The sequence below is a fragment of the Drosophila montana genome, unplaced genomic scaffold (genome assembly GCF_035044405.1).
Source record: "Drosophila montana isolate Dmon_TW-CO22-7 unplaced genomic scaffold, ASM3504440v1 contig_2581_1, whole genome shotgun sequence".
In the NCBI taxonomy this organism is placed as follows: domain Eukaryota; kingdom Metazoa; phylum Arthropoda; class Insecta; order Diptera; family Drosophilidae; genus Drosophila; species Drosophila montana.
The window spans coordinates 669,188-682,558 of record NW_026997444.1 but is presented as its reverse complement, the minus strand read 5'-3'; the positions used below and the strand labels follow the sequence as shown (position 1 = coordinate 682,558).

The 13,371-nt window shown below is 39.6% G+C and overlaps 2 protein-coding genes across 3 annotated transcripts in view; one reads left to right on the top strand and one right to left on the bottom strand.

Annotated features, from left to right (window-relative positions):
• The window catches only part of osp (outspread), a 64,867-nt gene that overhangs the window by 5,604 nt on the left and 45,892 nt on the right, over window positions 1-13,371 (bottom strand). For both annotated transcript variants that reach the window (XM_064682970.1, XM_064682971.1), the window contains exons 3-4: window positions 3,871-3,936; window positions 2,921-3,494 (exon numbers count right to left, since the gene is read on the bottom strand). In XM_064682970.1, coding sequence (XP_064539040.1) covers window positions 2,921-3,494; window positions 3,871-3,936 — 640 coding nt within the window. The remainder of the gene's footprint in view (window positions 1-2,920; window positions 3,495-3,870; window positions 3,937-13,371) is intronic.
• LOC135428907 (alcohol dehydrogenase) lies at window positions 7,551-9,486 on the top strand. The gene is made up of 4 exons (XM_064683034.1): window positions 7,551-7,695; window positions 8,321-8,444; window positions 8,510-8,914; window positions 8,978-9,486. Exons 2-4 carry the CDS (start codon window positions 8,352-8,354, stop codon window positions 9,242-9,244), a joined length of 765 nt encoding a protein of 254 aa, XP_064539104.1. The 5' UTR covers window positions 7,551-7,695; window positions 8,321-8,351; the 3' UTR covers window positions 9,245-9,486.

Below are 13,371 nucleotides of genomic sequence, written 5' to 3'. Positions count from 1 at the left end.
CTTTTCGGGCAGTCGAACTCGCTGCGTTTATCTTGATTATTAAGTTGTGGGCTCGCCACAAAAAGAAGACTTCTTTCTCCGTAAGCTCAGCCTCTGCTCCGGCATCAGTTGTGCGACGGTCGCCTTTGGTTGAGCGACTGACTCACCAAGCAGGTTCAAGGTTACTGTGCTAAATGGTGGGGCATGCCTTTAATTAGCCGACTTGTCGGTCTCAGTCGTTTAAGAAAGACAGCGACCACGAAGTAGCCGTTGATTACGCTCAGCTCCAAAAGGTTAGCAACTATATAGCCTATAATATAATAAATACAAGCAGGCAAAATCACAACAGACATACACACAGACCAGTCTAAGCCGTCAGTTTATGCAGACGAAATATTAAGCATCAAAAGAGTCAGGTCAGGATAAACTAAATAAAGAGCTAACCTAGAAACCCATTACTGATATCCTTACTCATAATCATGTATTTTAATTGTATTTTATAATTGTAATACTTTTATAATTAAATAAAAGAAGTAGTATACAAATATTCTACTGTTTATTCAGTAGCTCGAATCCTTAACTTTTCCACACCAAAATTTAAAATTGCCCTTCCTGCTCACCCTCAATCCGAAAATATTCCTAAAACTTCAGGTACATATCTCCTAATGTTTGGGCTATACGTTGGGCACTGTTCAGCCTGGAATTTTCTTTTTATATATATATAGATTCTTCTTTAATTGCACACGTTTGATTAATTAAAACTGCAATTTAGCCACTTTAAACAATCCACTCAGTCATGGACAGCTTCCTATCCGCGTACGAGTCGACTCCGCCTTGGTATAATAAATAATCAAATTCCAAGTTCATTTGCCAGTCCGGACACATCTTTTGGGCAATAAAAGCTTGGCCAACCAACCAGGCTGGCAGCCTAAGGCAAGCCTTATACCATGACTTTGAAAAATTTCTAACTGACTGGAACGTTGGCATAAACTGAAGTTGGCTTCTGCCAGTAAACGTACTCGTTATACTTATGAATATTGATTGGTTATTGGTGCCCCAAGTCTACAGGACTTAGTCTCTTTCTCTCTCACTCTCTTATTCTCGCTTCTGCCCCTTGTTCCTCTTAGTTACATGTTAAATTTTTCCTGTCATTGTGCATTCTGCATAATTGTCCAGAGCGCAGCAATAATAAGTCGGTTAATATGGCAGAATATATTAGGTATTGATAAAAAGCCTTTATTGTTTAAAAACACCATGAACCCATTAAAAATGGGTGAAAAGGGGCATAATGTATTTATGCACATGTATGTAACAGGCAGAAGGAGGCATCTCCGACCTCCGAGAAGATCTGATATTAATTCAGGAGTTAACAAGTGCAAGAGCTAGGGATCTGAAATGTTCCCAGGAATTACCTTACGTAAAAGAGGTGCATGCTAAAACGTAGTTTTGGGAAATTCCACCTGCAAGTGTGGGAAAAACGCGGAAAGCGGTTTTATTAAACCTATTTTGTTAACTATCCAATCGGCATAAAACTCATTTCAAAGATCTTTCCGACTTTTTATTCGAATAGAAAAGGCTAACATGGATGAAAACCCTTGATTCCAGCTCTTGGTTCGTGATTCGATGGACTTTAGCTGAGTGAAAAAATTCTATCTAAAATGCTGTGAACTAAATTTGACACGGGCAAGGCCGGGAAATACCCGTTAGTTATGTATATTTGTTGATAATATCTCTATCCGCGCTCTTAACAACTGCGCTCTGGTTAATTAGCCTATCCCAATCAAATTTATTTTAATACATTTTTAGTGAAGCACTTCTTGGTTTATTTTCTGTAGTCTTTCGTTTTCTTTGCCGGTTTTAGCTAGAATTTGCCATTCCCGCCTGCAGACTCGTCATCAACTGGCAATTTATCAACTAAATATTGAGATTTGTTGCATGTGGCAAGTCCTAGAAGATTGTCGAGGATCAAGTAACGGCATGAACCTATGCCTATGCGTGTACGTCTTTGTGGGCCAACAACCCCGAGAATAGCAACAACGATGGACAGAACAACGATGCAGATACACTATAATTTAAGCGTGAATATCATTTTTCCATGAACAAGTATCCTACAGCAAGGCATGTGGGAACATTCACAGTAACTGCAATTACCAGACCGAGCCTAGAGAGCCTAGGAGAACTCTTAGGGCAGGGGCCATTTGGCCATTGTATGCGTCTGTCTGGTGGATCTAAAGAAAATTTATGAAGCCTACCATTAAGTAGGAAGCTGGAGAAAAGGTGGCCTGTTGCTGCACGCTTGTGACTTGAGTTGTTGTTACTGTGTGAATTCAAGGTTAATTTTGTAGCCGGGTCTTTAACTAGCTACACGCACGGACCGCAGCCCCCTCTCCTATGGTCTGCACAGCCGTCGCGACGCATCGCCTCCCTTATGCCACCCAGCTGAGAGTCTGTCTGGGCTGTGCTTGATAATTTTGATTGCTGCAAGCCATAAATGATCATAAAAATTATAGCAGCCGATACAAAGAGGGCAGCGAAAAAAAAGAAAAAACAAAAAGTACAACATGCCTCGATAGGGATGGGCGCATAAAATCACAATCATAAAACAGATTGTGCAAATAAATGCTTTGAGGCGAAAAGTAAAAGTCACTTTATCATCTTTATAATACATACGTGTGGCAAACATGCATACATACATACATACATTTGCTGCTGTTTATGTACATCAATAACTACCGAGTGATGAATGGCAAAATGTGTGCGTATCAAGTCTGCTAGTAAAGAGCGAGAACTTGGGGAGATGACTTGTGACACTTGTGACACTCAAAGAATCTGTAGGGGCTCCTGTAGGGGCTACAGATGGAACTCGTTATTGCATAAGTAGTCTTAAAAGTCAGAAGTCATCCAGGTATGATAGATCGTTGATTTGTGAACAAAAACTTACCCCGATTTGTGATCTCATTGCCAGCATTGCGATTGTTCTCGTCCTGTCCGCCATGGCAGCTCGATGAAGACGATGTTTTCGTCTTCCTTGAGTTTGAGACTTGCCGCTGCTGCGTCTCGTCTTCGTCCTCCTCATCCTCGCCGGTCTCGACCCCATCGTCCTCGTCATCATTTGCCATAGCTGTGACTGACAGGCCAACTGTCGTCGGCGAGCTGGAGTCGTCGAGACTACATAGTAGATTGCCGGCCGACTGCGAAGACGTTAGCGTGTCCTTGTGGTAGGAGCTATGGCGGTTTCCCAACTTGACTGCCATGTCCACATTCGAGGACTGCCGCAGGCAGCTGATCTGACCGCCTGGCAGTGTGGTGCTGCGCTTGTGACGGCCCTTGCATTTGGGAAAGCCGGTCAATATATTGAGCCACCACTGCGACTCATCTGGGCTGATGCCCTTGACGAAGGTCACGCGGTCCTGTGCAGTTATGGCAATTGAGTTTGTATGGCCTGTAACCTCCTCGGCGCTGCTCACTTCGAGTACTTTGGTCATATCAATGCAAGCCTGTGGCACGGTCTCGGGCTGCAAAACAAGAGAAATCTTAGATAGTTCTGACAATTACAGTGTAAAATGTCCTGTCTCCTAAAACATAAAAAAACCGACCCAACCGACATTGGCTGCCTGCTGTGAAAAGGCGGTTTATTAGAAAAGGTTGCATAGAAACAGGCAGACGTGGCTAATCTGATTTGAATGTTGATATTGATCAATCGGAATAAAATGCGTTCATCGTACGGATTTTCCACTAAACAAACATATTTTTGCTCACTATTTTATAAGCTTTTTTATAGTATTATGTTGTAATTAGTTTCTTCAACGTGACAAATATTCTGGGACTTAGAATATTTGTATTAATTCTAATTTTAATTATTATTAATTCCAACAACGGAAAGTTACTTACATAATCATCCACTGAATAAGTCAGCTCACCATCGTCGTAGAGAACAAACCATCGTCTTTGCCAACGCTATTAAGGGTAAAAAAGAAAACATTCAGTTTAAGCTGCGATATAATTAAACTAGTTGTGTAAATGTGATATTTCTCACATGAATCTGATGCAAGTTTTAGTATAATAAAAAAAATTAATTAATAATATATAATAAATATACGTATATTGGTTTACTTGTGTGTACTGATTGACCGCATACTATTATTGGCGATCAATATGCATTTACTTATGTGAACAGCTCGGTATGAGCTCATTTCTGTCAATATTATGTTGCAATTGATTTGATCAACACTTCCCCATTGGTATGTTCTCAAGTTAATCCAATACAAAATGGAATTACTTAATTTGCTTCCGTGTTCATGGGGAAAATGTATTTGCGTTTCAGGCATTTGCGATAGCCCCTGCTTTGTCAGATTATTAACATTTTAGTCTTCCTACGGTTGCTGGTGATGGTAAATTATTGCCATGGCCGTGGCCGTAACGCCCCCTTGGAAGGAGTCACAATTCTTTTACATGTCGCTTTGGTTGCCGCCGTCATCCTTGAAAAAATTACTATCCAATGCCTTCGCATTTATACTGGTTCTTATTGCTATTGTTGCTGCAGATGCATACAGAAATCATAACAAATGCATGGCATCAACAACATGGCAGAGGATACATCTACCCGCAGACACATGCTCTGAACGGGCTCTGATGATATTTATGGTGGAGCTCGTATTTATGCAAATTGCTAAAAGTCAAAACAAATTAAGCCGAAGCTTCACGTAGATGCCGAACCCCAACACTTTATAATACTTTTATTATATTCCCTGCAAAGACAACTATTGAAGTAAATCGTGCATGAGGTGTGGCACATATGTATACCGAGCTGCTCAACTTATGCTAGTACTCAAATAGAGTTTAAGTTCCCGATTGAGTCCCTCTTTATATATACGTCTACTAACACCTCTTTGACTGAAGAGTATATTTACGGTAACTACATTGAGTAAGGGGGGTAACCACCCAGGGCAAACAACATTTGATATTGAGTTAAAAATAGTTTTAGATCGATTGCATAAAATACCAAATGTAATAACCAACAGATAACACGTACGGTTGGTTTTAAATATAAATTATACTGTTTTTTTACTTTTTTTATCTGTACTGTAGTTTGTCCTGAAAGACTGACTTCTTGATTCGTGGATCCACTATAATATATATATATATATCGTATCGATGTTATGAAAAATTGAATAGTATCATTACCACATTAAAACTTAAAGAAGTCAAAGAGTCTATTAAATGGATATTCTACTATTACTTGACTTTTGGGAGGAAAAACCAAACCTTTTTTTTTTTAAAGAGTGATATTTTTGTCATTTATAGATAGAATAGATATTTCAAAATGCAAGACTCTAGGTTTTGAAGCTTAAAGTAAAGACTCACCATGTCCTGCTCAAGAATATAACTACTTCATGATGACAGATATGCTTTCTTCTACCTGTTACATACACTAGTAAAACGCGTATACCCATTTTAAAGAGGTTCAATGGGTGCAGGGTACACACAATATATCAGTTACCGGTTGGCAGTTTGCCAAAGCCTACTTGCTTATGTGTACGTTATCGTTGAATGGAAATATTTTAAATTTAAATTTTAATCTTCAACTTCATGCACTTGGGAGAAACCCCAATAACTTCTTCTGATTGCTTGAATCGCCCAGTCATAGCTCTTACGGTTTGGGCTGTGTATTTTTGTAATTAAGAAATCGTCACCTTTTTAATTTAGATTAACAATTAGCAGAACGTGTCGTGAAATATTGAACCCCACGACAGCTCGAACGTCTGCCGATAGACGTTCTTATCAGGCTTTTACAGCAGTCCCGCTTATCAGTCAATTTACGAGTGGATTCATAATCGTATACACAATGTAGCAACGAATACTGCCACATTTTAGCATATTTATTTTGAACAAGATACCTCAAGCAAAAAAGCTCCTTATTTAATGGCCAACTTTTATCAAAAAATAGGACAATATATAATGTATATTTTACGTTAGAGCATGTGAGAACGCTGTAGTCGACTGTACCCCTCAGGCAATATAATATTATGGCTTCTAATACCACGCTTTGAACTCTTCAAGCCACAAAATATAGCCCAGCATTAATTTCCACAGCTTCCTTCTCCTGTGCTACACTAATTGAAATTTCATGTTGAAGACCTTCTATGTTGTCCAATCCTCCGCTTATTTAACGTATAGTATAGGGGAATATATATTTAAAATTTCAAGTCTGTAGCTCTTATAGTTCCCGAGATCAACGTATCATATTTCGCAAAGTGTGACATACCGTAGAAAATGCCAAGCCAAGCTGGTATTTAAATAAAAACAATTTTTTCACTGTGTAGTACAGCTCAGAAAAATTATTTTAGCAACCGTGAATAGAATAAGAAAGTTAAATCGCATGCTTTCAATTCCGCGTGCAAAGTTATATTTTAGATAGATGTTTCATAATAAGTTTAAGCTCCATCAAATGGGGAATCCACAGTTAGCATCAACTTTTTTCGCCCATCAATTTATTCTAGAGCATTTTTAAGCCGGCAAGCCATTTGACTTCTGTCTAAATGGGCTCTGACTCTTATCAGGCGAGAATAGAATAGCTACGTTTAAACATTTTAAAATTAGAAATACCTTAATCAAAAGTTATCAGTTGAAGTGTACTTTTTAACCGATAAGTATGAAAAATATCAATAAAAACATGCATATATAAACTAACTTTTACTTGATATATGACCATATAACAAATTACTAGCAGGCATTACTCGCAATTTTCAAGTCTAAGAGTTTTTTTTATTCCACTCCCATATTGAACCTATATCTTATAGCCTGATTCCATTATGCTCAACCTTTCTTACATTTACAAGCTTCACATTCTGCGATACACATATTTATGTAGAGTGTAAGTGAAGGCAGCTTGACGCTGGGTTCAGGACATACTCAAGTTTGATTATGAGGTTAAAAGGCTATTAATGTAACCTCGGCAAACGAGGTGAAAACTTGTTATTATTAATAATTATTGGTTTCATTTTCTTTACAATGTATAGCTTAAACGATGGCGTTCGGCTTAGACAGCTTCTAGTCGAGACATCGCTGTTGAGACCTTTTAATTGGGATATTATAATATCCAACTTTATTCGAATGTAAATGCACACAAATGTTGAGATACTGAACTGTTATAGGCTTGCAGTTGCTCAAAAGGGCAGAGATTATTGTGCTAAAATGAATACCTGGCAATTAGGTAGATTATTGCAAGCGTTCTTCGCGTGTGGGGGGGGGGGCTTGGTTTCTTGCTTAATGGAACTCGTGTTAAGCAATTGCTGACCCAAGTATGATAATTCAATTCGCTACGCCCTATGCCAGCCGCCGCACCAGTCGGCAGATGCAAATCAGCCGATGCTCAATTTGCGACCATAAAAAGCAAACATTTTGTCCACGTACATTGCTTTGACATTCATTGAAGGTCGAATCTCCAAGCGCGCTGCGTTCCGTGCCTCTCTCCTATCTCAATACTCGATGTTTCAATACAAGTACAAATGTAAGCACACGCCCATTTGTTTTCGTGAATTTACACAAGAGCGTTATATTACCTAGACAGCGACCGTCTCCTCGACAGAGACTTGGAATTGGACTTACAAGTATTTAAGGGGCTACTCGCACAGAGTACAGTGTCAATCAGCACAGTGTAATCAGGCGGAGCGGATCAGTTGGACGTTCCTCATATTATTATTTCTCAACCACAGAGTAAGTTTTGTGCGTAATAACAGAACATAGTAGTAAACAGCCCGGGGCACAAATATATGTACATATTTTCCCAATACAGTTCTGGCTATCAAAGATTTTGTTCATATATTCTAGGCAGCCCTATTTGCATACTTAACACTGTAGGTGCTGTGCCGGAGAGGGTATCTAATAGTTGGTCATCTGTTTGTTATGTTCTCCAACCTGTTTGATCTGGTTTTTGAATTTTAAATAAACTAGCCAAATAGCTGCGCATGCAGAGATATTGTGACATATTAGAATTCTTAATTAATATTCTGCCAACGCACAAAGCATATACACAGCCAGCCGAACGAGCATACGAATCTAAAACAAAACAAAAAATAAATAAACAAATGTTGCGTCTAAATTAAGCACATACGCAAATGCGGCATGTGTTGACTGGAAAAAAACCAAAAGAAAACGCAACAAAACAAAACACGAACAGTTCTGTCAGTTTCGACGTCGACTTCGCTGCCGGCGTTCTTGATAAGCCCCCTAAGATTGGCCGGCAAGGGAGCACTAAAAAAAGCCACCGGCTGCGCGGTTATAAATAGTAGGCACAGACTTGAAAAACTTAGAAACAGTTTTTCGTTCTTCGTCTGAACAGGTGAACTGACTAAAAAAGCATCACTAAGAGTATGGCGATCGCAAACAAGAACATCATCTTTGTCGCTGGACTGGGTGGCATTGGACTGGACACCAGTCGGGAGATTGTCAAGAGTGGACCAAAGGTGTGTGTTTCAGATCTTTGCAAGATGGAATATTATAAGTATATATAAGAAATGTATTTGCGTAGAACCTGGTGATCCTTGACCGGATCGACAACCCGACTGCCATTGCCGAGCTGAAGGCAATCAATCCCAAGGTGACAGTTACATTCTATCCCTATGATGTAACTGTGCCGGTGGCAGAAACCACAAAGCTGCTGAAGACGATCTTTGCCCAGCTGAAGACAGTGGATCTGCTCATCAATGGCGCTGGAATTTTGGACGATCACCAGATTGAGCGCACTATTGCGGTGAATTTCACGGGTACGGTCAATACCACGACTGCCATTATGGAGTTCTGGGATAAGCGCAAGGGCGGACCAGGCGGAGTCGTTGCAAACATCTGCTCGGTGACTGGCTTTAATGCCATCTACCAGGTGCCTGTTTACTCCGCCTCAAAGGCGGCTGCTCTTAGCTTCACTAATTCACTGGCGGTAAGTAATAACAACCAGATAGCAAATCGAATTTAAACTACCCAATCTCTTTAATCTGAATAGAGACTGGCACCGATTACCGGTGTAACGGCCTATTCCATCAATCCGGGCATCACAAGGACACCCCTGGTGCACAAATTCAACTCTTGGCTGGATGTCGAGCCACGCGTGGGCGAGCTACTTCTTGAGCATCCCACTCAGACGACTCTGGAGTGCGCCCAGAACTTTGTTAAGGCCATTGAGGCCAACAAAAATGGGGCCATCTGGCAACTGGATTTGGGTCAACTGATTGCCGTCGAATGGACCAAGCACTGGGACTCGCACATCTAAGCCATTCAAATCTGAGCAAGGAGCATTTACATTTAAAAGCCCATACCTTATAGGCGACTTATATCTGATTCAACGTACAAATTCCTAATTGGTTGAGGTTGAATCTTACGGAACTAAATTGTTATAAAAGGCTGAACATTAATCATTCTGATGTACGAATTCACACGCACATATTGTGTAATATTGAATTCTGAATATAACCAAAAAATAAAAACAAAGCTGATTTAATGAATATAATGAAATTTGTTCGACATATAAGCTGTTCGGTGATGGGCAGGCATAAAAAGACGATCGTATTTCGTAAAGATTTTCAATCTATTGGAAAACAAATCATTGGAACGCTTTTATATACAAATTTAGTGTTCTCCCGTTCAACAAGTTCCATAACAGGTTTATATAAAGTACCCAATCTGACAAACAATACGTGCAGGGCTAGTAATCAATAATTGCTATCGATACAAATAAATCGACGTACGTTGCAAATTCGATTACTTCAGTTTCATAAACTCTGTTAATCCATTTTCAATGTCAGCTTAAGAGAGATTTGCCAGTGCGAATGGATGCCACGTTTATCCTTAGTTTATACAAATTGATATAAGACTAAGTAGATGAAACTTGATATAAAGGCACAGGCATGCATCGAATGTATGGGCAGAGCTTGCCAACTCCAATGTTAAACAATTTGTAGTAAGATTAATTAAAAACATTTTAAAGCATATTCAGGAGAGTTTTTCGTATTATGGCTTAATATAGTCGATATAAGTACTACATCGCGTCATAAGCCGCATCTGGAGGTCAAAAATGTATTTTGCAAGTTGAAAAAGTATAGAAAGTAATTATATTAATTTAATGGATACAAATAAGCTTGTTTAAATTAGCATTCCACCGTCCATAAACAATAAATTGAGACGCATGAAAGTATGCAATCTTTCTTTTATCTTAAGAACTTTCCCTCCTCCTAATAAAATCTTCCGTCTGCAAGTTACCACCGATATTTTCCCTCTCTAAATATAACATATGTCAAATTTGGTGACTCTAGCCCTTAAAGCCTAAGAGATTTGCTCAAAATAAAAGTAGAAGAAAATTCACTCGAGCTTTTATTACTCAAGCAAGGTACAAATTCTATTTATTACTCAATAGGTTAAAATAATCAGTTTTGCTAGTCCAAAAATTTAAAATTATTAAATGCAAAATGAACAATGAACATAAATTGTCTTTGAATTTGGGGCAACAGCAGAAGTAGTTGTAGGTGCTGCAAAATAGCCAAAGTATTTTGAGCATCAGCTTTTGATCAAATTGCTCTCTCTGTCTAGATATTATTGAATGACAAGATGCTAATGCTCATTCTAATAGTAAAGTTCTGTAACACCTAAAAGTATGCACTTAATAGACTAATTTTAAAGAACGATTTAATTTCTGACCATCGTTCCGGTTGCGGGTAACTCGGTTAAATCTTATCCGATTTTCACGAGGTTTGGCTCTTTGTTCATGGGTTGGCGTCTTGATCAATTTGGCATCTAAATATGGCAATTTTATTCTTGGTCAAAATTCGAGTGATATATCAAATATCCTACATAGACATAAATCAAAATTTCTCACGCCCATCATTCGCTCAAATCTCATCATTTAAAAATAAGTTTAAGGCCGATTGGATGTTAGACACGATTTATTTTTAGCCTTAGCGTGCACATCCATCATAAAAGCAAACTACACTACAAATTTCAGCTTTCTATCTTTTACCTTTTCTGCTGGGAGTTGATCAGCAATCAGTAAGTCAGTCAGGACTATCAGTTAGAGATGAAGAGAGCAACGGGGAATGAAAACGGGCATCTCCTAATTGGGCAAGTTTTTTAGGCTTGCATAAAAAAAAAGGTAGTGGAAGTCACTGAGGCACATCACAACCAATCAAAAGTTGCGTGTGTTGAAGGCAGTATAACCGTTAAATGGATTGCGAACCGATTGGCAGCAGCGACCAGCGCGCTTTAGTAGAAAGTGCCAGGAGGTGGCTTTACTATGTGAAACACAGAGAACTATCCATGTCTTAGATAATTGTAAGAACGAACACACACACACACACACACGCACGTACACGTAGACATCAGCGGGCACACAGCCATAAATGGGGACCTCAGAATGCGGCCCAAAAATAAAGTTATCGACGCGCTGGATATGTGCGCGTAACGCCTCGAATCTCGTGAGTAATGTTGCAAGTTGCAGCCAAGAAGCTTGGAAATGGCGTATACCGCAAAATGCATCTACCGTTTGCTGGCTTCTGCTGAAAAACTCATTCAGTCATTAAGTGCCGTTATTTGCTGATTACACAATAAAAGCGACCATAATAACAACAGCAGCAGCAGCAGCAACAGCAGCAGCAACAACAATAGCATGAGCAACAGCAGAAGCAGCAGCAGCTACAAAGCTTCTGAGCGCCTAAAGCTAAGAGAGAGAACAGCGACAGCAGCACACAATAGCACAGAACAACAACAACTGCAATAACAATAACGGCTTTCAGTAGAAGAAGTAACATTTAGAACATCTTTGTTGTGGGCTTCACACAACAGCAGCAGCAGCAGCAGCAGCCGCAGCAGAAAAATTAGCAAGAACAACAAGCACAGCAACAAATTCGAGCTGAGAGAAGAAGGCGCTCAACGATGTCAGAGTGTTGGGGCAGGGCGCGGCAGGTGGATGCGGATGGATTTGCTACGATTGCTCTCTGTCATGCAGGTCTTTTTGTGCATCGTATATCGCCCAGGCAGGGATGTACGCAACTGGGCACACACACACACTTACGATAGCAAGCCACACGCCGAAATGAGTAAAAAAAAAAACCTGATGGGATAATAAATTAAAAAATGTATTGCAAAGAGTATTAGGTTGCTTTAAGCATGATTCCTTTTCTAGTTTGCATGCTTGTGAATGAATCTCTATATATAAAACTGTTTATCCTGACTGAATGACTGACTGATTGACTAACTGACTGACTGGTGATCAACGCACAGCCCAAACCGTAGGAGCTAGGAAGCTGGGAACCGCATTTTCCTTATGTGATGAAGGTGCACTTTAAGACGGGTTTTCGGGATATTCCACCCGAATATGTTGAAAAAGAGCTTGCGAAAAGAGCTTGTATGAAACTTTTGTGTTTACTATCCGATCGGCCTCAAATTCATTTTCAAAGATCTTTGTTCAAATTCATTAGAATAATGCATTCCTCCTTTTTGGAAATGGGGCCAAAAATTTGGTGGGTGACGTTTCATGTTCGTAATTAACACTTTTCGCAGAACCCAAGCTTCTCGGGCTTGGACTTAGTTGAAAGATAATATATAAAAGTTTTAGCACAAAATGTTCCACGGACAAAGCCGGGAATAATAGCTCTGAGCCCAGGGTATCTTCCAGTCGAGTACTCTCGAGAGCAGCATTTTTTTTTAAACATTTTTTTCAAAAAAAAAATTAACGTAACGAAGGTCATGTAGTATGTATGTTTATTTTTGTTTTGGAGCTATATGAGTAGACAGCGAGGTGCAAATGCCGACGAGTTGCCAATGTTTAGATTAATTATAAGTTCCCCCCCTCAAGTCGCTGCTCACCACAGAACAAGCTGATTGAGTCAGAAAAAATATTGAAAAACACATAATAAATGACATTTAAGAGCACACTAATTGCTTCAATTAGCAGCAGAGCCCAGAAGCAGGTGTGCAAAGCCTCAAACAAGCTGCGCAATGTGCCAGTCAAAAGAAGTCGACTTGTGTTGTATTGTATTGTTCTGAAAGTTCACGATATTTGCGGTCACACCTCTCTGGGATGTCAATTATAATATGGCCTGGCCTTGGAGCCGACTAGCGTATCTAGTTACTTAATTATTGTGCCCATGGGAGTGCAGCTTGCATATTGAGAGGCTCTCAGTTACTCACCTGAAGAGGTAAAATATAAACAGCCATTAATAACTTATATTGCTGCAAGATGTGGGCCCAAAAGCCAAGCAGAACACTTCCTCATTGCCTAGAGCCGGCTAATCTTACAAGCCATTAAAAACAAGCACAGTATCCAGTCCTGAGACCCTAGGCCTGCGATTGGACTGCATATACATAGAACGCCTTTCGAGCACTCTTCGCTGGCATAATGAATTGTCA

Coding starts and splice junctions, on each gene's coding strand:
- LOC135428907 (XM_064683034.1), top strand. CDS start 8,352: ATGGCGATCGCAAACAAGAACATCATCTTTGTCGCTGGACTGGGTGGC. Junction 8,445..8,509: donor TTGTCAAGAGTGGACCAAAG/GTGTGTGTTTCA, acceptor GTATTTGCGTAG/AACCTGGTGATCCTTGACCG. Junction 8,915..8,977: donor GCTTCACTAATTCACTGGCG/GTAAGTAATAAC, acceptor TAATCTGAATAG/AGACTGGCACCGATTACCGG.